At 35.3% G+C, this 21,451-nt stretch overlaps 1 protein-coding gene across 1 annotated transcript in view; it reads left to right on the top strand.

Annotated features, from left to right (window-relative positions):
• Positions 1-21,451, top strand: part of LOC306859453 (adenylate cyclase type 6-like) — a 51,090-nt gene that overhangs the window by 21,458 nt on the left and 8,181 nt on the right. Inside the window, exons 3-13 of the mRNA XM_079400476.1 lie at positions 11,402-11,551; positions 14,172-14,293; positions 15,381-15,492; positions 17,263-17,390; positions 18,126-18,284; positions 18,390-18,531; positions 19,373-19,501; positions 19,686-19,714; positions 19,822-19,969; positions 20,318-20,415; positions 21,293-21,380. Of these exons, the coding sequence (XP_079256602.1) occupies positions 11,402-11,551; positions 14,172-14,293; positions 15,381-15,492; positions 17,263-17,390; positions 18,126-18,284; positions 18,390-18,531; positions 19,373-19,501; positions 19,686-19,714; positions 19,822-19,969; positions 20,318-20,415; positions 21,293-21,380 (1,305 nt within the window). The remainder of the gene's footprint in view (positions 1-11,401; positions 11,552-14,171; positions 14,294-15,380; positions 15,493-17,262; positions 17,391-18,125; positions 18,285-18,389; positions 18,532-19,372; positions 19,502-19,685; positions 19,715-19,821; positions 19,970-20,317; positions 20,416-21,292; positions 21,381-21,451) is intronic.

Genomic DNA, 21,451 nt, shown 5'->3' with positions numbered 1-21,451 from the left:
GTGTTTGGGGTCATTATCATGTTGGAATACTGCCTTGCGGCCCAGTCGCTCCTTCAGTATGTCACAGTACATGTTGGGATCCATGGTTCTCTCAATGAACTGTAGCTTCCCAGTGCCGGCAGCACTCATGCAGCCCCAGACCATGACACTCCCTTTTTATCTCGGTCTCATCAGACCACAGGAGATGGTTCCAGTAATCCATGTTCTTAGTCTGCTTGTCTTCAGCAAACTGTTTGCAGGCTTTCTTGTGCATCATCTTTAGAAGAGGCTTCCTTCTGGAATGACAGCCATGCAGACCAATTTGATGCAGTGTGCGGCGTATGGTCTGAGCACTGACAGGCTTACCCCCCACCCCTTCAACCTCTGCAGCAATGCTGACAGCACTCATACGTCTGTTTCCCAAACACAACCTCTGGATATGACGCTGAGCACGTGCACTCAACTTCTTTGGTCGACCATGGCGAGGCCTGTTTTGAGTGGAACCTGTCCTGTTAAACCGTTGTATGGTCTTGGCCACCATGCTGCAGCTCAGATTCAGGGTCTTGGCAATCTTCTTATAGCCTACGCCATCTTTATGTAGAGCAACAATTCTTTTTTTCAGATCCTCAGAGAGTTCTTTGCCATGAGGTGCCATGTTGAACTTCCAGTGACCAGTATGAGAGAGTGAGAGCGATAATACCAAATTTAACACACCTGAGACCTTGTAACACTAACGGGTCACATGACACCGGGGAGAGAAAATGGCTAATTGCGCCCAATTTGGACATTTTCACTTAGGGGTATACCTTTGTGTCCAGCGGTTTAGACATTAATGGCTGTGTGTTGAGTTATTTTGAGGGGACAGCAAATTTACACTGTTATACAAGCTGTACACTCACTACTTTACATTGTAGCAAAGTGTCATTTCTTCAGTGTTGTCACATGAAAAGATATAATAAAATATTTACAAAAATGTGAGGGGTGTACTCACTGTGAGATACTATATATATATATATATATATATATATATATAGTTAATGTTATAGATTTATATTTCCTGCCATATCTGTTATTGGCTATAACATGAAAATAATTATCAGCTTGTCGAATATTTATGAGCTGATATTGGACATTAATTTGCCTTCATTTTATATTTATTTATTATATTTTACAAAATGATATAGATTGTTATTTGGCAGTTATATGAAATTTTGTTTAATATTTTGGTACAGATTGTTTATTTTCGCCAGTTAATTGAGGAAGGCGCACAACGAAGGATAAATATCAAAATTCAAACATTTAATAATAATCCAAGGAGAGAATACAAGGAAATCTTAGCAGCAGGCTGCATGAACACTTAGACATCAACAATAACTGACAAACTCAAACTCAAAGGACAGGAACTAATATAGTGCAGATAACGAGGGCTCGACAGGTGAACACAATGACTAATTAAACAGAATGGGGAAAACTAGGTTACAGGGGAAAACACAAACATGTCACATTAATGGGCAGTTATTGGCCATAACATGAAAAAATAGCAGCTTACTGAATATTTATTAGCTGATACTATTCAAATGCATTTTTCATTTATATACTTATTTTTACAAAATTATATAGAATTTTATTTGTCAACCACTGATCGTTTGTTGGCTGTTACATACAAGTTTTGTTTAGTTCTTTTAATAGTGTATATTTTCTATATATTGGGCAGTATTGGGCAGCTATTGGCCATAACCTTAAATAATTAACAGCTTGTACATATTAATACAACCCTAAAAATGTAGTATTGTGTAAGTTGTAACAGCTTGTTTGATTTTTGAAACCTAGAAGGCATTTGACTTCATGCAGAAATATGGAAACATGTAGGCTATCTGAAAATTAAAAGATATGTTGTTTAGTACTTTTTGGAGAGCTTAATAACTATTCTTTAGGATCATAAAATGAAAGTAATTACAAGATTGTACATATTTGTGCAACCCTAAAAATGTAGTAGCATGTAAGAAACATTGTGCCCATTTGTGATACATCTATAGCTAAAACTTCATGATCCTTAAATGTAAACTATGCTTTGTTTTATCCCTTGTGAAATAATAATGCTGATTTTAGTGTGTCTGTTTTAAAGAAAGGTTTAATGGTTTAATGGCCGAGCTTGTGAGGCTGAAGTATATATGAGGGTGGGACAGTGGGAATGTCGTTATCTCACGCGCTCTGGCAGAAGAATAAAGAATATGAATGGTGCGCATTGTTGCTGTTGCTCATGTTTGTGAGGGGGTGGCGGTTGAGGGCCATTTTTTTTGAATGAAGACAAAGCATGTGGTTCACTGAAACCCTATTATCCATGAGGAATTAAAGATGGCATCCTGAATGACCATCACTTTGTGTGTTAGTCTCAGAAGACGATCGCAAAGCCAAAATAACAGAAATAACAGAAAAATTTAGCAGATATTAAAGTTCTGGTTTTGATAGTTAAATACCACAGAAAATAATGTCAATTGCTTTTTATTAGTGCAGCTACATAGGAATTAATTGTTCAAAAATGTGGGAACTATAGTGAATGATCACGCTTACCTACAAATACCTAAAACTCTTTTTGAAATACATGTATAGGAGGAAAACCTGGAGGAACTAGATCTACATCTTCATCTTTATGCTCTCCAGGACTTCTCAAATATATTCAGCAATTGATTGTTTTTGTAGATGTTGAGGTCTGTTTTCGTGTTTGATTGTTGAGGTCTGGAAGACATTTGACTTCATGCTGAAATGTGGGAATATGAAGCGTATAGTGTTTGCATTATAAGTTATTATAGGCCTAGTTTTATATTATATAGTACTTCTTGTGGAGTGCTTAATGACTGTTTTACATCAACAGTACACATTCACTATGTAAGATTATTGTTACTTGCCATTTCTTAGTTATTAATTGTGAAATTTACTTGTAGATTCTGACAGAAAATTGCCATTATACTAAATGTTTTTCAGTGTACCATTATGCATAATGAAGCTCACCACCATATTTGCCAGATATGTAACAGGCATTGCGGATGAAATGAATCCTTTGTCTTTTTCTAATTGTATCTGAAATCCTAAATTTAGCAAAAGGGAAAAGATGACTCATCAGCCCATATTACTCTTTTCCAATGCTCAAGTGTCAAGGTTTTGCAGCCCTTGTACTGGGTTATGCATCTCTATGCGTTGTCGTTGGATACGCATTGTTTCTGAATAGCAGTCCTGTCATAAATTCCAGCTTTGACATGCATGCTGGGTCACAGAGGTGCTGATTCAATTCTCTGCTGATTTGTGAGGCTGGGCATTCAGCAATCATCTTATTGAAAGTTTGTCAATCCCTGTTGCTGGTTGCCAGTTTGTCGGTGTCCACGTTAAGCCATGTTTTGCACGTGTTTGTTCCCCATAAATAATTTAGCATTTTCTGTGAGTGATCCTTCTGCAATGTGGGCATCAACTATTTGGTCCCTTTCAAACCGTTGGTAGTTGTTTTGGAAAGAAAATGTTAATTGTCAGACCTCTTTTATAGCTGTCAGCATTAATCAAGCTAATGTGACTCACCTTTGCAGCTGCATTGGTAATTGAGATTTAATTACTTCAGGAATAAGCTCTTTTTCCTGCAGCGTTGCTGTTCGTTTGTTGATCCACTGTATGTTCAAAATGACTTAAAGGGATAGTTCACCCAAAAATGAATGATTTACTGACTCTCAGTTCAATCAAACCTGCATGCAACCTTTTTTTATGTAAAACACTAAAAGAGATGTTTAGCAGAATGTTCATGCTGCGTTTTTCCATACAATGTGAGCATTTGTAATTAAAAAGTATATTGTTTTATTTATTTTTGTCTAAAAAAATGACTGATTCTTTCACTAAAGAAGACCCGTGTAGATTGCTTTGAAGCTGCCTAAATATGCTTTTTGGACTGTCAAAATGGTCTATGTTGAACCACTTGCATTAGATGGTGAATAATACTTTAAAAACTATTTCTCAAATGTTTCTTGCCTCATTACACTATTGTGCCTGGTCACAACATGCACTGGAACAGTTAAAATATCCAAATTATGAATATTATTAAAGTCAATATTTCAGTAAAGTAAATATTTAATCCTGTTCACCTCATATAGTCAGTGTATTTAAGTTAGAACCAGAAAGGCCTGTTAGGCTAGTTAAGTTGGTTAGCTACAGGCTATCATACAGTCTGTTTTAGTGTAGCACATGTCTGCGTGAGTGCTGGGTGTCTGTGTTTGATCCCATGAAGGCTTGACTTAGATGTGAGTGTCTGTTATTTCCGTAATCTTGCTGAACATTTAGATGATAAGAGACTAGTTGTGGTGGAGTCTCATCACTTAGTTCTGTTTGACACAGAGATAAGATAAACTGAAAAAAAAGAAGAAACATAGGGAGATGTCTTGCTCATCCCAGTGCATGAAGGGGCGAGTATGAGTATTTTCAATAAACATGCGTGAATTCAGACATTAAGCCTCCAGATGCTCCTACACAGTCATCGCCCGAAACAGGAAGCAGCTCAGACCTGTTTCAGAAACAGTGTCCTATCAGTCATTGCCCTGAGAGGAAATGATTTACACATTTACTTGCAACTTTCCCATCTTTGATATTTTTTTTCTTCTTTTTAATGGTACAATCAAATTTTCTTTGAGAATGTTATATATATACACAATCATTTAAAGGTTTGTTTGTTTGTTGAACTCAATGTAGAAGAGTTCACTTCTGTCACTTTTGATTCCCGTGCTTAATAAAAGTATTGTTTTTCTAAAGTAAAATCAATCATCCCAATCATTTTTTCAAACTTTCTTGAAAATATTTTTCAAGGTCATTTTATGTTACCAATATCATGAATTATTCATTCCTGAATATCATTTTAGCATTTTTTAAGTTTTTGGGGAGTCATGACGTGAACTAACCTTTCCTTGTCATAAAAGGGTCAAATTACCTGAAATTTTAGACTCCTTGACACAGTCATGGGGGTCTGCAAGGGTTCAATCTATAATATAAAAACCGTTTCATGTTTTTTTTCTCCTTTGACTTAGACATGACTTAGAGTTGTCAAACAAAAAATGTTAATGTGCTTAATATAGTCATTGTCCTGAATGTACAAATTGCATTTTGAGGTATTTTAGAATAAATCAATAGTTCCAGAGAAAAACTGAGCATCATGTCGTTAACTCTTATGTGATGCTTATAATGGCCTTGTGCACTCCAACATATCAAATTTCAGATGAATGTACAGTATAAAGCATTTCTTGACAGAATAGCAATGCACAGTAACTGCTTGGTAAAGACTCTTGGTTTGAACACGTTTGTCGAATGAGAGGAACTTATTATCTTGTTATTTGTGACACTGATACTCTGATGAAAACAGTGAGATATTGCCAGTTAGCAAACTGCATTTCAGCTCAGTGCTGATTTCATAAAGTTATTCTCAGCAATGCACATGTGCTTCATTTTACAGCTTTTTCTGGCCAAGAACCACCCACTTAAACAGAAAGACACCATCTGACCAGCATGTAAAGTGACCAAACACAATTCATTTTGCTTTTATAAATCTAAATCTAAAATGGATGAATCCACAATAATAATATATCCCTTTTAAAGTGCAGATACAAACCTGCCAATCAGATCAAAGCTTGAGATTTTGGCAAGTGTTGCGGTCATTGAACAGACTGTGGGCTGAGAGTAGTTCATATTCATCCTGACGATGGGCTCTCAGGTCATGTGAGTCTTTGGAAGGACGTTGTGGAATTTGGGCAGGAGTCGCTGAAAGAAAGTCACAGTCGTGATTGCGCATAGACAGCGTGCCTACCTCGCGCCCCCATTACAGATGCATGCTGACATCGTGCCCCTGATTTAAGGATCAGTTTAGCAGTTTGATTAGCTTTTTTGGGGGTTTGGGAAATTTGGGTTTCTCAGTAACCCTCGGCCAGCTTTGATGGATTAATTACTGCAGCAGAAGGTCTCAAAGGCATTAGCTCAGTGTTGAATATTCTCGCCGCTCGATTGCAGAGGTAGCACATAGCCACTAACCTCTCACATGAGTAGAAGATCACAGTTCAGTTACCAAACCGGTCTATCGCCTTGTATCAGTACACAGTAAAAAAGCAATTCTTGAGGAAACCTTAAAAATTCAACTCAATCTGAGATACTGCATTCAGACTATTATCTTAAAAAATGTCCTAAGTCACACCTAAGTAATGTTTTTTGTTTGGTCACTGAATGTAAAATGCCTCATTACAACTACAGATTTATTGTTCAGCAAATTTGAATAACACTGTAAAAAATTATTATGGAGTACGTTTTACAAGAAAATACTATTGCAGTCTTTCTTCTTTAAAATGCCACATTTAATTGTGACATTTTACTTGCTGATTCTTTTTAAGTATTTGTGAGTTTACTAGCAATTTCAGAGTGAAAAATGTTTGAAAGTAAATTTTAAAGTAATTTTTTTTTCATTGTAGTAACACTTTTTAAGTTTGCTCAACTTTTATTTTTTTTTACAGTGCTGTAAAAAATCAAAAGTTGAGAGAACTTAAACGTATAAGGCAACCAGCTTTAGCAGATTTTTGAGTTTTCTCAACTTGTTTTAAGTTTATAAAGAGAAAAATAAGTTTACTCCTAGAAAAATAAATTGAGAAAACGCAAAAATCTGCTGAAGCTAGTTGCCTTAAACTTTTAAGTTTGCTCAACTTTTTTTTTTTTTACAGTGTAGATAATTTTATTTGATTTTTGACTTAGTATATAGTGAATAAGTACATATTGCTAAGCACTCCACAGCAAAGATATCTGGGAAATAGTTATAAAAACCTGTACACAGACAAGAATAATGACAAAAAAATAGTCTTGACTAGTTGGGACAACATTTAGGGAATTTGTTGATGGGCATTTATTTATTTAAAATCAAAGTAATTCACAATTCTTAGTATTTGTGACTGAAAATGTCCTGTAAACTGGAAAGTAAGTACTTGCTTTTTTTACAGTGCATAGCAAGGAATAATATCTGGATGTTGACCAGTTTATAATTTTTTATGATAGTTTATACTATGTAAATTGATCTAATGCCTCATTAAGCTCTTGTTCTAAGTCATACATCATTTTAGAACGGTACAGTGTGTACTTTTTCAGATGCCATCTGTCTTTTTAAGGTTGTCATCATGTTTCCATCACTGTCCCAGCGTTCTCTCGTAATCTATTTCTATCCCTCTCACTTCATACTCGTACTGTACGTCCTATCCGGATATTCAAGGCTTCAGTTTTCTGCACGTGGGAACGTACTCTTTGTCAAAGCCCAGTAGTTTCATGTTTCCATAGGTTTCATTTCCGAAGCGAGGCATATTGTCCCACCCCACCCACTTTAGTGGCATCACAGAGGCCGCAAAAGCTGGACATAATCTGCAATGATCATAATTGTTTTATATAATATCTGGAGCAGCCACAGGTACATAAACACAGACCAGCGCCAAGAAAAGAGGACAAGTGGGTCTGCAAACACAAATGATAAAAAAAAACACAAATACCCGGAAGTGGTGAATTAATGAATGAACAGTGAAAGTAAAAGCAGACAAACACAAAGCAAAATCATACTTTTATACACCAGATTTGTCTGGGATCTGCCTGGTTTGTGTCTTCATATTGTCTAACACTGAAAAAATACAAAGAACATTCTGGGATAAAACAATTTAAAGCAATTATTCTACTGTTCGTCTCTGAAATCAGGGTTTCTGCAGGTCTCAAAATAGTCTTACTTAACTATTTCACAAATTACAGCCTTAGACTGTGTTAAATCAGAGCTGAAAGTCTTAAATTCATAAAGTTATGGCATTAATGTTGCATGTACTGCAAAAAAATAAATGCTATCCTCAGTATTTTTTTTTTTTTACATATAAACATCCTGAAATCAAGATACTTTTATTTTATTTGATACTTTTATCTGCCAATATTAACATTTTTCCCATTGAATTAAGTTTATTTACAGCCTTAAAAGGTAAAAAGTCTTAACTTCATGAAGTTAAGGCAATAATATTGCATGCACTTCAAAATATGAATGTTATACGCAGTATTTTTATCTTTGTTTTCCATTACAAATATATAAACATCCTTAAATCAAGATAAATTTACTTTATTGGCAAAATTAAGATATGACATTGTTTTCTGAGAAATTGAACAAAAGTAAATGAGTTTGTATTTAAAATAAAAACAAATATCTACCAATATATATATATATATCCCATTGAAGTAAGTTTATTTTACTGACCCATTTGGCAGGTATTTGTTCATGTTATCATCACAAATTCACTTTTTTTAGTAAACAATATCACGTAATTTTGCTACTCAAGTAAATGTCTTAATTGATGAATTTTTAGACATTTGCACTAGAAAACAAGACATATATTTCCATATTCTTTACTTGGTCTTAAAAGGTCTTTTAAAAAGCCCTGGGAATTGATTTGGGATGGGGGCTGTCAAAATCCAAAAATGCACCTTCATAAAAGTAGTCCAAATGACTCATGCCTTGAATGTTTAAACCTAGTTTTCTCATGGTTTGCATGCTCACAGGAATGAGTAACACATAATGAGTTCATCCACCTATAAAAGTTATTCCAGATCATCTGAAAAGACAATTTTGACAACATTACAGCTCAAATCACAAACCTTGCACTGAACAACAGTAGCTGCACATTTTCATAATTACATAGACTTCCAGTTTCAGAAGATAATTTTTTTGTTGGATTTTATTAGCTTTTATATTACATTTTTTGGTAATGGACATTATGCCACAGATGCTGTTCATAGCGCTTAAGTCGTTTTACACCCGGAACATTCCTTAGATGCTCTCTGTCTCACCACTCTGAGCAATAAACGCTGCCATGGACATTCAGAGTGAGCTGTAATCATAATATAATTTTTATGACAGTTTCGACACGTCGCTTGTTGACTTTTACTGGAAAAAAAATGGCAGACACAAAAAGGATCTCTAAACAATGACTTTTAAGGGAAGAGATGTTCTCAGTGTCACTTTTGAAGCCAGTGTGTGAGAACGCGCTGCGAGGGAGTCAGGAAAATATAGTTATTTGATGATTTGTGAGTGAAAGACAAAGAAAAAGAGACAGAGGAGAAGATTGAAAGGGAGTAAAGGAGTGAACGGTGTCTCTCTCTCTCTGTGTCCCAGCACTTGTGATGGTTATTGCTAATAAATCTTGAGCGTGAAGGAAAGAGGTGTCAAGTTGCGCAAACAGAACGGCCAAGTGTGTGTGTGTGTGTGTGTGTGTGTGTGTAAACCCACTGACCTCGCCCTCTGGTGAAGAGTGAGCAATTAGGACCTGCCTGTGATATGAACACACAGCTGATAACACACACCGATCATAACCAATATTCAGTCAAAAGAATCAGCATATTTTTTATGTCAAACAAATATATTTTGTTTGATTTTAAAATGTTCTTGAATCTATTATGGCTTGCTGATTGTGAAGATATTTTTATTATTATTCAGATAATAATTATTGTCTAAGATAGGTAATGCATTTTTATTACAGTGGCTTTATATTAGGGATGAATTCTTTAATAATAATTTATTAAACAGATTATTTACATGTTATGGCTGATAAATACATAAATAGCCAATGTTAAAATTCTGTACTATTGTACAGAATAAATAAACCTTCTGTTCTAATGTCTAAATAAATCAAAATAAAACACTAAAAACGCAATCGTTTTAAATGCTACAAGGGAATTTAAGTATAACAGCATTATAATCTACAATTAAAAATATTTATTAAAAACTTAAAAATGTTTCTCAATCCCGTTTTATCTTTTGATTTACTCTGTTTTACCCTGTTTTACATTTAGGTGTTATTTGTTTAAACATGTTAAACTGATTGCTCTATAGCTGTAACACTATTGTTGATGTCAACAGTCACTAAGAGCATCCATTTGCATGTGCACACTGACTCACACATGCACATACACACACACACACACACACACACACAAACCAGGCCTGGTATTGCTTGAACAGAAACTCTAATGTAAACAGAGCTCACAGCCATCTGCCTAATGTCAGTGTGGCCAGCAGGCTTGGCCTCACTCACACACACACTCGCACACACACACACACACTACTCTACAGCATTGCCTCTCGCCTGTCCCTTTGCTTTCTCATTTCGTATTCTGTGTGCAGGAGCAAAACCATTGTTTGTCTAATGTTTTATGTCATGTAGAGGAGCACATAGTACAACATTGTCTCTGCTTCAGATAAATCCTCTGTAGTTTTCAGAACAGCACAGACATAAACTATCCAGTCAGCTATGAGAGGCTATTAGATTAATATGGCTGCTAATAAACCTGCCAGTTTGTAAAGTGGCAGAGAGAAATTATTTTATAATTCATTGCTTACTCTTAATATAAAATGGTCATGATCTGGGCATTGATTGGTCGATGAGAGTGGAAGAAGGCTTATTGACTGATTACGTTTCCACCGTTATTAGCTCTTAATTTAGTGGCGATTGACCTCAGACTCCTAAAATACAGAGTTATGGACTGAACAACTCCAAACTGAGTCCCTCTGTAGTTATGTTACATCGCATCTGAATATTTCTGAACATGCCTTAATTTTTAGCCTTGATTATTATCTTAATCTAAAGTAGATCTTATCTTAAGTAGATTTTGCTGCATTATACATACATTTTATATTTTACTCTATTTATAGATGATTTTGGCGGTGAAGTCAAAAATACATCATTTTTGAAGCCATTTCAGTATACATTAAGACATTTTTCAAATAAAATATTGTTACATGGCTGAAAAAGTAACAAGATATAATTTTTTTAACATATTGCCCAGCCCTTCATGCAATAAAATATCTGAACTGTATGGAATCTGCTTTAGCAATTCTGGTTATATTTTCTCGATCAAATATTGTAATGAGCTTCTCATGACCACAAATGGCTTCTCAACAGCCACATAATGTCTACTCTGGTAATTATTTAGCATATATTTTAAGATAGGCTTTTTAGGAAATAGGCCAACAAGTGTTTCATAGTGATTGTGCAGTGTTTCAGCCGAGTGTAATGGTGTGAACCATGTGACCTGAAGTAACCCCCATCACTCTCCCTTTACTCCTTCCTCTCGTCTCATTCACCCAAAGGAAGTTACAGTGTTGGCTCTGCTTCAAGCTCCATTTTTAGCTCCGTTCTGGCTCCCCTATTGTAAACTTCTCTGCAGGAACTAGCCTCTCTGGGTCAGAGGTTGGCTTTTTTTCCCACACTGCAGTCGAGTAAAGCCCTAGAGTACGACAGATGTCCCAGGATTCCAGAGCGCTGAGCTAAAGCCGTTTTTGTTGAAAGGTTCAACTGATCACTAGAGAGACATTGAATGAGTCTGCTTTTCTTTTTTCTGTTCCTCTCAGCTGAGTGCAAACGTGCTGATATTCCTGTGCACCAACATCATTGGGATCTGCACCCACTACCCAGCAGAGGTCTCTCAGAGACAAGCCTTTCAGGAGACGCGAGGCTACATCCAGGCCCGACTGCACCTGCAAAGAGAAAACCAGCAGCAGGTCAGTTCAGTGTTGAGGCCGTGACCTTCACTGGCACAGTTTACTAGCTACACTACTGTTCAAATTTTTTTTGTTTGTTTGTTTTTTAGAAATTAGTATTTTTATTCAGCAAAGGTGCATTCGATTGATCAAAAGTGACAGTAGAGACATTTATAATATTACAAAAGATTTCTATGTTTTGATTTAAAAAAAAAATAGTTTTCAAAAAATTCCAACAAATTCTGAATGATTCATTGTAGGGGTCTCACAATATACCGTATTGATGATCATTGTGAATTTTTTTATATGGAAATCATGTTAATACTGCACATATCAGGATAGTACTGTAAATAATCCAAAGTAGGTGACAGTATTGCTGAAAATAACAGAACAGAAAAAACAATGCAGTATGTAGCTACTAATGCTGCACAGATGTAAAAAGTACCCAAGAATAAAAAAAAAAAATATATATATATATATATATATTAGTAATATAATAAAATATAATAAAAGTTTTTGTTTACATAATATATGTGTGTGTGTACTGTGTATATTTATTATGTATATATGAATGAAAACGCATGCATATATGTATTTTGAAAATATTTACATTATATACATTTAGATATTTATATTCTTGTTTTTTATCTTATATATAAGTATATTTAATATAAATGTAACATATTTTTCTTTAATATATATGAATATGTTTGTATTTATATATACAAAATTAATATACATAGTACACACATATAATATGTAAACTATTTTTTTTTATTTTGAATGCGATTAATCGCGATTAATCGTTTGACAGTACTACTATATATATATATTTTTTTGTACTTTTTAAATATGAAAAAAGTATGTATATATATATATATATATATATATATATATATATATATATATATATATATATATTAGTGCTGTCAATCGATTAAAAAAATTAATCGCACATTAACCACCTAACATTAAAGTTTTTAAATATACTTTTATATTGCAATAATTTCACATTCAATCATCAGATTGATGTAGAAACAACATAAAGACAGTATATTTTTAATATTTGTTTAATGGCATATTGTTTATGACTGATACCAATATAACTGATGTCTCTAGGAAATTAATTTTTTCCTAATATTTAACTATAGCCATTCAACAGTACAGTATAATTGAGAGCTATCAAGTTTAACATTTATTAGACTTAAGAAAAATCGCTTATAACAATCTTCACATAAACCCATCATAATAAATGTCATTTACCTGTGCCCTTCAGCAACAAGGAACTATGCAGAAATTGAATAAAGTTACACTAAATTCTAAATGAAGTATAGATTAATCTTTAAAGCTACGAAATGTATTGATTTCCTCTCCTTTGTTCTTTGATTTACAGACATCACAGCAGCTGGGTTATAGGTTATTTGGCTGTTATTACTTTAAGAGCTGCCACTGCTGAACGTGCCACGGATCTGACACGCATGCTTGTAGTTTCATTTGAGTTTTAATATGAAATGATACAGGCTACAGCGCGCGCTGCTGTATTTGTGCATGCAGTTGACGAGCACAGTGTAATCCTAGCTCCGCCCCTGCGTTAACGGCATTAAATAATTTTAACGTCATTAAACTGGACAGCACTAATATATATATATAAAATACTAATATACTGTATATCACGTCTGTTTACTTTGTTTTCATGTTTTGAGTTCGTCTTTTATTTTGAAGGTTTGTCTTATTCATTGTTCTATTCTTTCTGTTTCCTGTCCCTCATGTTTCTGCTTCCTGTCTTAATTGTTTTCAGGTGTTCCTTGTTACCTGATTAGCCCGTGTGTATTTATAGCCCTCATGTTTCCCTTGTCTCTTGTTGAGCTTTGATCAGTGTAACCCTCTGTTTGTGAGCGCTGTTATGGTTTCTGGTCAAGTTTATTGAAGTGAAGTTCAAGTCATCGTTTGGTTCTGTTTATTTTCTGTTTGTTCGACGCTTTTTGAAATAAACTGCCCTTGGGTTCAACTCTACTCTCCTTCAGTGGGCTCAGCGTTACACTTATAAACTCTCCTTGGCCAAAAAAAGATGTTAAAGATGAATTGGTAACACTTTACAATAAGGTGCTATTTATTAACATCAGTTAACAAACTAACAATGAGAAATACATCTAAAGGATTTATTAATCTTTGTTAATGTTACTTTTATCAGTTATTAATACAATTCTTTTGGCCATGATAAACATGTAGTTAACATATGATATTGTGACAGTCATAACTAAATTAAATATCATGAAAACTTTGTGATTCCAATCAATAAAATTCCACCTTTGACACTCAAAAATCTCATCCTATTCTATAAAAATGAAATGGCTACTGTACATATTTTCAACACTTTGTCAGCTGAATACAAGTGTACACCAAACAGATTTCACCAAATATGGCATCTGCTCTGAATCTATTGAAGGTTCATGTAATAAAATAAACACTGTTGTCAGTGGACAAGCCAACAAAATATATGCACTGGGATGCTGATGTTTAACAAAGAACAACTACATAAAGATAGGATGTTTGGTCTTCATTGAGAAGAATTGCATGGTAATCTTTCTTTCTTTCTCTCTCACACACATTCCCTCTCTTCTCTCCTCTCTACAACTTTCAGGAACGCCTGTTGCTGTCTGTTTTGCCAAGACATGTCGCCATGGAAATGAAGGCTGACATCAACGCTAAAAAAGAAGACATGATGTTTCACAAGATCTACATCCAGAAGCACGACAATGTCAGGTAAGCATTGCTGTAATGCGTCAAACTCTGCCACATTAACTATGACTGGATTAGATCATGAAAAGCAATCTAATCAAGTGATCTAAGAATATTTGGGATATTATTGGTTTTATAGTACTTTTCCCACAATCATGGCCTTAATTACATAAGCACAAAAGACAAGTTTCAGTATATTTCCATGTGAGATTATGAATTATTCTTAATTGACTGACCATTATTTTATTTAGAAAGAAAATAGTCAGTTTTGAGATCTGTAAACTTCATAATTTGTCTCAATTTTTCTCTTTTTTTTTGAAGCACATTTACAACCTGCCGACCCTTTGACTATTAGCGTTAATCAAATCAAATCAAATCAAATCACTTTTATTGTCACATCACCACAGCACGTGTGCCTTCGTGAGTGAAATTCTTGAGAGCGTGCTCCAGACACTGCAGAAACAATTTACATATAGACAATTTACATATAAACAATTTACATATAGACATTACCATACATACGTACAGACTTATACAGATGACAATGTGTAATATACACATACATATACTCAGTACACATAGTGTACTATTAGACAGACATACAGTTACCGATACACATTAGCCTTTAGCCACGTTAGCCTTTAGCTAAAGTTGTTCACCTGCTTTTTATCATCTCCTGTGCCCACGTAGCCCTTTCTTTGTTTATTTTTGATCTCTCCTGCCTCTTTCACTCTTTTCTTCTTTGCTTTAGCTCTGGGAGCTCGTAATAGGAGGAGTGGGGCTTTTCTTTTGAAATGTGGTCAGCTAATTATGGCGAGAGAGGGAATAGTTAATTATCAGTTGCTAGACTAGCGCTAACCCCAGAAGATACTGAAATGAAGCCACGATTCAATTAAAGCGCTCCACAGCGCCTGCCCTGACACAGCATCAGAGTGAATTTCCCCTCAGCTCAAGGGATTCACACATTCATACTGTATACCTAGTCATGGTATTGACCCATTGTGTTTTATTGGCATGACATTTTAGTTAACAGACTGATAGAATATTGTAAAAGACAAAGCAACAATTCATACAGTTTAAATCTCTTTCTCTCTCTGTGCATCTTTGTCAGTATTTTGTTTGCAGACATCGAGGGTTTCACTAGTCTGGCGTCGCAGTGCACTGCTCAGGAGCTGGTCATGACTCTAAACGAGCTGTTTGCCCGCTTTGACAAGTTGGCTTCGGTGAGCACATCTATTAACACTGGATTATTGTTGCAGCGTTGTCTGTTTACTATGGTGACAACATGAAGTCTCTGTTGAGATTGCAAGATATCAGTTCAACGTTACAAATACAGTTACAAAGCATTTCTATTATAAATAAATGCTGTTCTTTTTTTCAAAGAACACTTTTTACCTGTATGTGCGTTTAGAGTAAATGTGCATAAAAACATACATACCCACATATATACTGTATGTAGTGTGTGTGCATTTATTAATCGGCATGTTGGCTATAATTTTATCTTTAAAAAAAAAACTAATAAAGGTTTATGCAAAACACGGTAGCCAGCATTGAATTGCATTCATCTTGTTTATTTGTGACCACATGATGGCTCAGATAGAGCATTCAAATGCTTTCTCGCACTGCTCCACAGCAACAAACTTGACCAAACTACGTACACATTTTAAAACGAATGAAATCAGCAATAAGGGCATGAAGTGATTAGCTTACTAGCATTCATTTAGCGTTATAATAAACATGCATGTTCTGTAAAGCTGCTGTGAAACGATATGTATTGTGAAAAGCGCTGTACAAATAAAAATTAATGCGTAGACATACAGACTGACCCAGCAATGCAAGTGAAATGTCCACCAAAAACCTCCCCGGACATCTTAGCACAAACCATGATAAGATCGTAAGTAACACTGTTTGTCTTGCTTCAGTTTAACATAAGACTGATGTCATCCATTGTACAAACAAATGATCCCAAACCTCTCTGCTAAGGAGTTAATTGTAAGCATTCAGACTGAAAATAAATTAGTCAAAAACGTCCTTACTCTCTGAGTCAAACACAAAATACAGTTATGAATGCTAGCACCAAGAACAGTTAGTGAATCTAAAATGGTGATTGTGCATTAACAGTTGTCAGCCATGTCAGTATGCAAATGAGTGGTCTGAACTTCTTCACACAGCGCATTTTTTATTTTGGCTGCGCATATTCCCCTGTGCACCACCTATGTGCACCCCTGGATATGACCCCTTCAAGCATTATTAGTACAAATGTAAAGTTTCATTTAAAAGCTAGCAAATCCATGGAAATACATTGCAAACTATCAACATTTATTAAAATAACAATGCATTATATACATGGTGCTGTTGCAGTCAGTGGTGGGCTTTTTGTTTGGGGTTCACTAGTGAGGTTCTCATAATCCCTGAGGGTTGGGAGTCTCAGCTCCAGGCTGTGGGAATGAGGCTTCCCAGAGGGCATCCTCAGCAAGAGCTTCACAGCGCAGAAGCTGCTTTTTGATAGCCCACCGTGGTGCAGCCGAGGATAAAAATGGTCCTGTGTCCTCTAGAAGATCTGATGGGAGGGTTCTGGTTGAAATGTTGAATGACAGCAGCATTTCTAGTGTAGCATTCCTCTAACCATTTTATGATTCGCTGGTGATTAGTTTAAAAACACTTGTTCATTCAGGAACGAAACGCCATTACTTAATATTGCTTTGCTTTGACTTATTTTAAGACCTGTTACTCACTATAATGTACGTCCTTTGTCAGATCCATTGTCACATATTTCAGTCTGATGAATTTTTATCAGTATTGACACAGTATTTACACATGGTGTCAGATGCACACACAAGAATCACACACTCTGTCTGTATCACACTCTAAGCAGAATGACTACCCTCTTTTTACACCTCAGCGTGAAGCTGCCATCTCCTCAGCTTGAACTTTCTAATTAACTTCTGTTCCTTTGTGTGTGTGTGTGTGTGTGTGTGTGTGTGTGTGTGCAGGAGAACCACTGCTTACGGATTAAGATCTTGGGGGATTGTTACTACTGCGTGTCAGGGTTACCTGAGCCCAGAGCGGACCACGCTCACTGCTGCGTGGAGATGGGGGTGGATATGATTGAGGCCATTTCGTAAGTCTCACTTAGACGTCAGTTCATCTGAACATCAACCTTTGTGAGATTTATTTCATATGAACAGTTGTGAGGTTAAATCATCTTATTTTTCATAGTTATTTGTGAATTTAATATTGGATATTAAATGTTTTATGTCTATTTGTTTATGAGGGATTTGTGAAGTAAACGTATAGATTTGTATGGTAACAAATATTATTTTTACATTAAAGTTTAAAGTTAAAGTGAGACCCTGACAGTTGGGGCAATTTTTTTTTTATTATTTAATGTAATTATTCATATTATTGTATTTCAGTTATTGTTTAATAATAACTATTTATAATTATTTAATAATTCCATGAATTAGATGTAAATTCATAGACATATATATTGCAGCCAGTGTTGTTATTGTTATTTTTTTCAGTTTTTGCTAATTGAAATAAAGCAAAAATAAAATATTAATATTAAAAGAAAAACTTCAATAAAAAAATGGGAAATTTTGCTTTAGCAACTAATTGGAATAATGTAAAAACTAAAATAACTAAAAATCAGAAATAAGTTTCTAAAACTGAAATAAAATAAAATGTAATATAAAATAAAACAATTGCTAAAACAAACCAAACGTAAAATAAAATAAATCTGCTAATAAAAGCTAATACAGATTATTAATATGTAAAAATATGTTAAAAAAAAACTAAAAATAATTTTGACTGCAGCATGTGATTTATTAATAACATGTTTGTGTTTGTGTCGCAGATTGGTGCGAGAGGTCACAGGGGTCAATGTAAACATGCGGGTCGGGATCCACAGTGGCCGTGTGCACTGTGGAGTTCTTGGATTGAGAAAGTGGCAATTCGACGTGTGGTCCAACGACGTCACGCTGGCCAACCACATGGAGGCTGGAGGCAAAGCCGGGTGAGAGTCAGACATGTACACATAGCTATACATAACACTGGAGAGACTGCTTAGTAACCATAAAATTCATGTAACATCATTACTGAAACTCATTTTTTTCTTCAGGAGGATCCATATCACTAAAGCTACTCTGCAGTACCTGAATGGAGACTATGAGGTGGAACCAGGTTTTGGAGGGGAGAGAAACGCCTACCTGAAAGAGAACAGCATTGAGACCTTCCTGGTCTTGGGCTGCAGTCAAAAGCGGGTTAGACATGTCATTTTGTGCTGAGTTCATGCTACAACATTTACATTAACATTAATGTTGTAGTTAATTAACATTAACTATAACTGTGCTCTCTTTCTCTCTCTCTCTCTCTCTCTCTCTCTCTCTATATATATATATATATATATATATATAGATTAATATTATTATTTTTTTATGTGTCATATTTAAAACAAGACTGGTCAAGAAAACAAGACTGTGTAGAAAATTGCATTAAATATAATGAGATTATGCCAAGTCAAAATGAATGTGCTGCTCTAAAACAAATATTAAATGTTATTTATCACAAAATCTCATTTACATTAAATTTATATATTTTTATAATGTACATTATAATGATTTGTGATGCATAAATTCATTTGTAACATTTAAAACAATGGATTTTAGACTTTATTGTTTTTTTAAATAACTTTTTTTTTAATCAATTTAGACATTTAATAATTATCTGGAAAACCATTTAAAATGTTTTTATCTAATATTTAGCCTTATTTAGTCTTTTTAAAATCTATTTAGACTAAAAATCTAATTTTAATATTGGCTGTTATTTGTTAGATGTTATTTATCGGTTATCTATTCTAGCATAATATGAAAATCATTTTACTGTTTTTATTTACTCTTTAGCCGTTATTCTTTAATTTTTTTCTTATGTTTTTAGACTGAAAATAGAATTTTAATATTGGCTGTTTATTGGTTATCTGCCATACATCAGTTGTATGGCATAACATAACATGAAAATCATATCAATGCATCCCTAATATTAATGCTTCTCTTTTATTCAAGATCCTTGAGCACAAAACTTTTCCTTTGCACTTGACTGTTTCAGAAAGAGGAGAAGGCCATGATGGCTAAGATGCAGCGCACGCGGACGAACTCTAACGAGGGTCTGGTACCGCGATGGGTGCCTGACAGATCCTTCTCCAGGACTAAAGACTCCAAAGTCTTCAGACAGATGGTGAGACCCCACATGACCTGTCGGCCCCTGAATCTGTCACCCACTCCCTATGACACTCACCTGACCTCTCTCTCCTGTTCCTTCAGCCGATTTCTGCCTTTACCTTGTTCTTTCAGCCCTCCTACGTTACTCTCAGATCTTTCTAATCTTCTTTGGCTCACATTTGTTTCTTCTCTTCACTCAGGGCATTGATGAAACATCCAGCAAAGACAAGTGAGTGTTTTTTCGTAGCTTTTAGAGAATAAATGCAGTGGTGAAAAAGGAATGCATAAGGTACAAATAAAAATGTGCTATTCTAACTGTTCTTCTCACAAACGCAGCCGTGGTGCTCAGGAGGCGCTGAACCCCGAGGACGAGGTGGACGAGTTTTTGGGCCGTGCCATTGACGCTCGCAGTATCGACCAGCTCCGCAAAGACCACGTGAAGAAGTTCCTCCTCACCTTCCAAACCTCCAGCCTGGAGAAGAAGGTCAGACTCGAAGACACTGGCTGAGTTCCAGCTTCCCGTCCAGATCTCCCCACCCTCTCCAGTTTAATTTAGTAGTTTAGCCGATCGTCTAGCAGACTAACAGGATGGATGAGATCATGAGAGATCAAATGACCTCAATTTCCTGTTTGGTATTTAAGAAGAAGAGAAGTAGATTGAATTCTTCTGAGTTGTTCACAGCAATTTTTAACATGTCATTAGGTTAACAGGATCTTCTGGGTGGCTGTTGGTCGTTAGCAATCAACAATAACTCATGCAGCATTTATATTTGGCACAGATTGGTAAATCAACATATTTTAATTATATTTTATATTTTGGTCTTGTTTCTAGTACGCTAAGAAAGTAGATGATCGTTTCGGCGGTTATGTGGCCTGTACGCTGCTGGTCTTCTGTTTCATCTCTTTTATCCAGATCGTCGTATTCCCTCAGTGAGTGATAAACTCACACACATATACACACATATACACATAGACACACACACACACACACACACTCGTACTTAAAGGGATAGTTCATTCTCTGTCATCATTTACTCACCCTCATGTTGTGCCAAATCTGTATGAGTTGACAGTAGCCATTGATTTCCATTGTGTACATTTTTCCATACTATTGAAGTCAATGGCTATCAACTGTTTGGTCACCAAAATTCTTCAAAATTTTGTCTTTTGTGTTCAACAGAAGAAAGAAACTGTGAAACATGTGAAAATGGTAAATGGTGACAGAATTTCCATTTTTGGGTGAACTTTCCCTTTAAATGGGGACATTCCTTAGCCTTGTTTTGTTTTTGTTTACAGCTAGTTAAAAAACTATAACCTAACCCTAACCCACACTCTAAAGATGGCAGTCATGTTTACTGTTGCTCTGCAAAATTTTGCGAGCGAAATCCAGTCATTCCAATAGAAATCGTTCGCTGATTTCGTTTATGGTTTAAATTCACATATTTGCCTTGCTGACCAACAGAAAGCTGCTTGGTTATGAAGTAACTTTACTGTGAGCATCGCTTCATGCATATGCTATTGACAACGGACACTAGACCTGTTTGTACCATGCTAATGCTAATTGCTAATGCGACTGCACCTTAATCCTGACAGAAAACTTTCTGCATTATTACAATTGAAAAAAAAAAAAAAACTTTATTTTTTATATTGCTTTTTTTTTTTTAAATGAGGGCATCCACAAAAGAAGGTTTTGTCAGGTTTAGCTCACTTCTGTACAAATTTGTCCCTAAGATATGGCTAAGTACGTACACAGACACACACACCCACACACTTAACCTGAATCTGAAACCTCCTGTGTGTTTTGCAGTACTCTGGTCATGCTGGGAATATACATCAGTATCTTCATCATTCTTGCCAACATCCTCTTCATCTGTGCCATTTACTCCTGTGTGAAGGTAAGCTACGTCTAATTATTCTGTTTTTCATTCTTTTGCATTTTCTCTTGTACAAACGTGCACAACTGGCC

This window comes from Barbus barbus (assembly GCF_936440315.1).
Source record: "Barbus barbus genome assembly, chromosome: 40".
Taxonomy (NCBI): Eukaryota; Metazoa; Chordata; class Actinopteri; order Cypriniformes; family Cyprinidae; genus Barbus; species Barbus barbus.
This window is presented reverse-complemented; position numbering and strand designations above follow the sequence as displayed.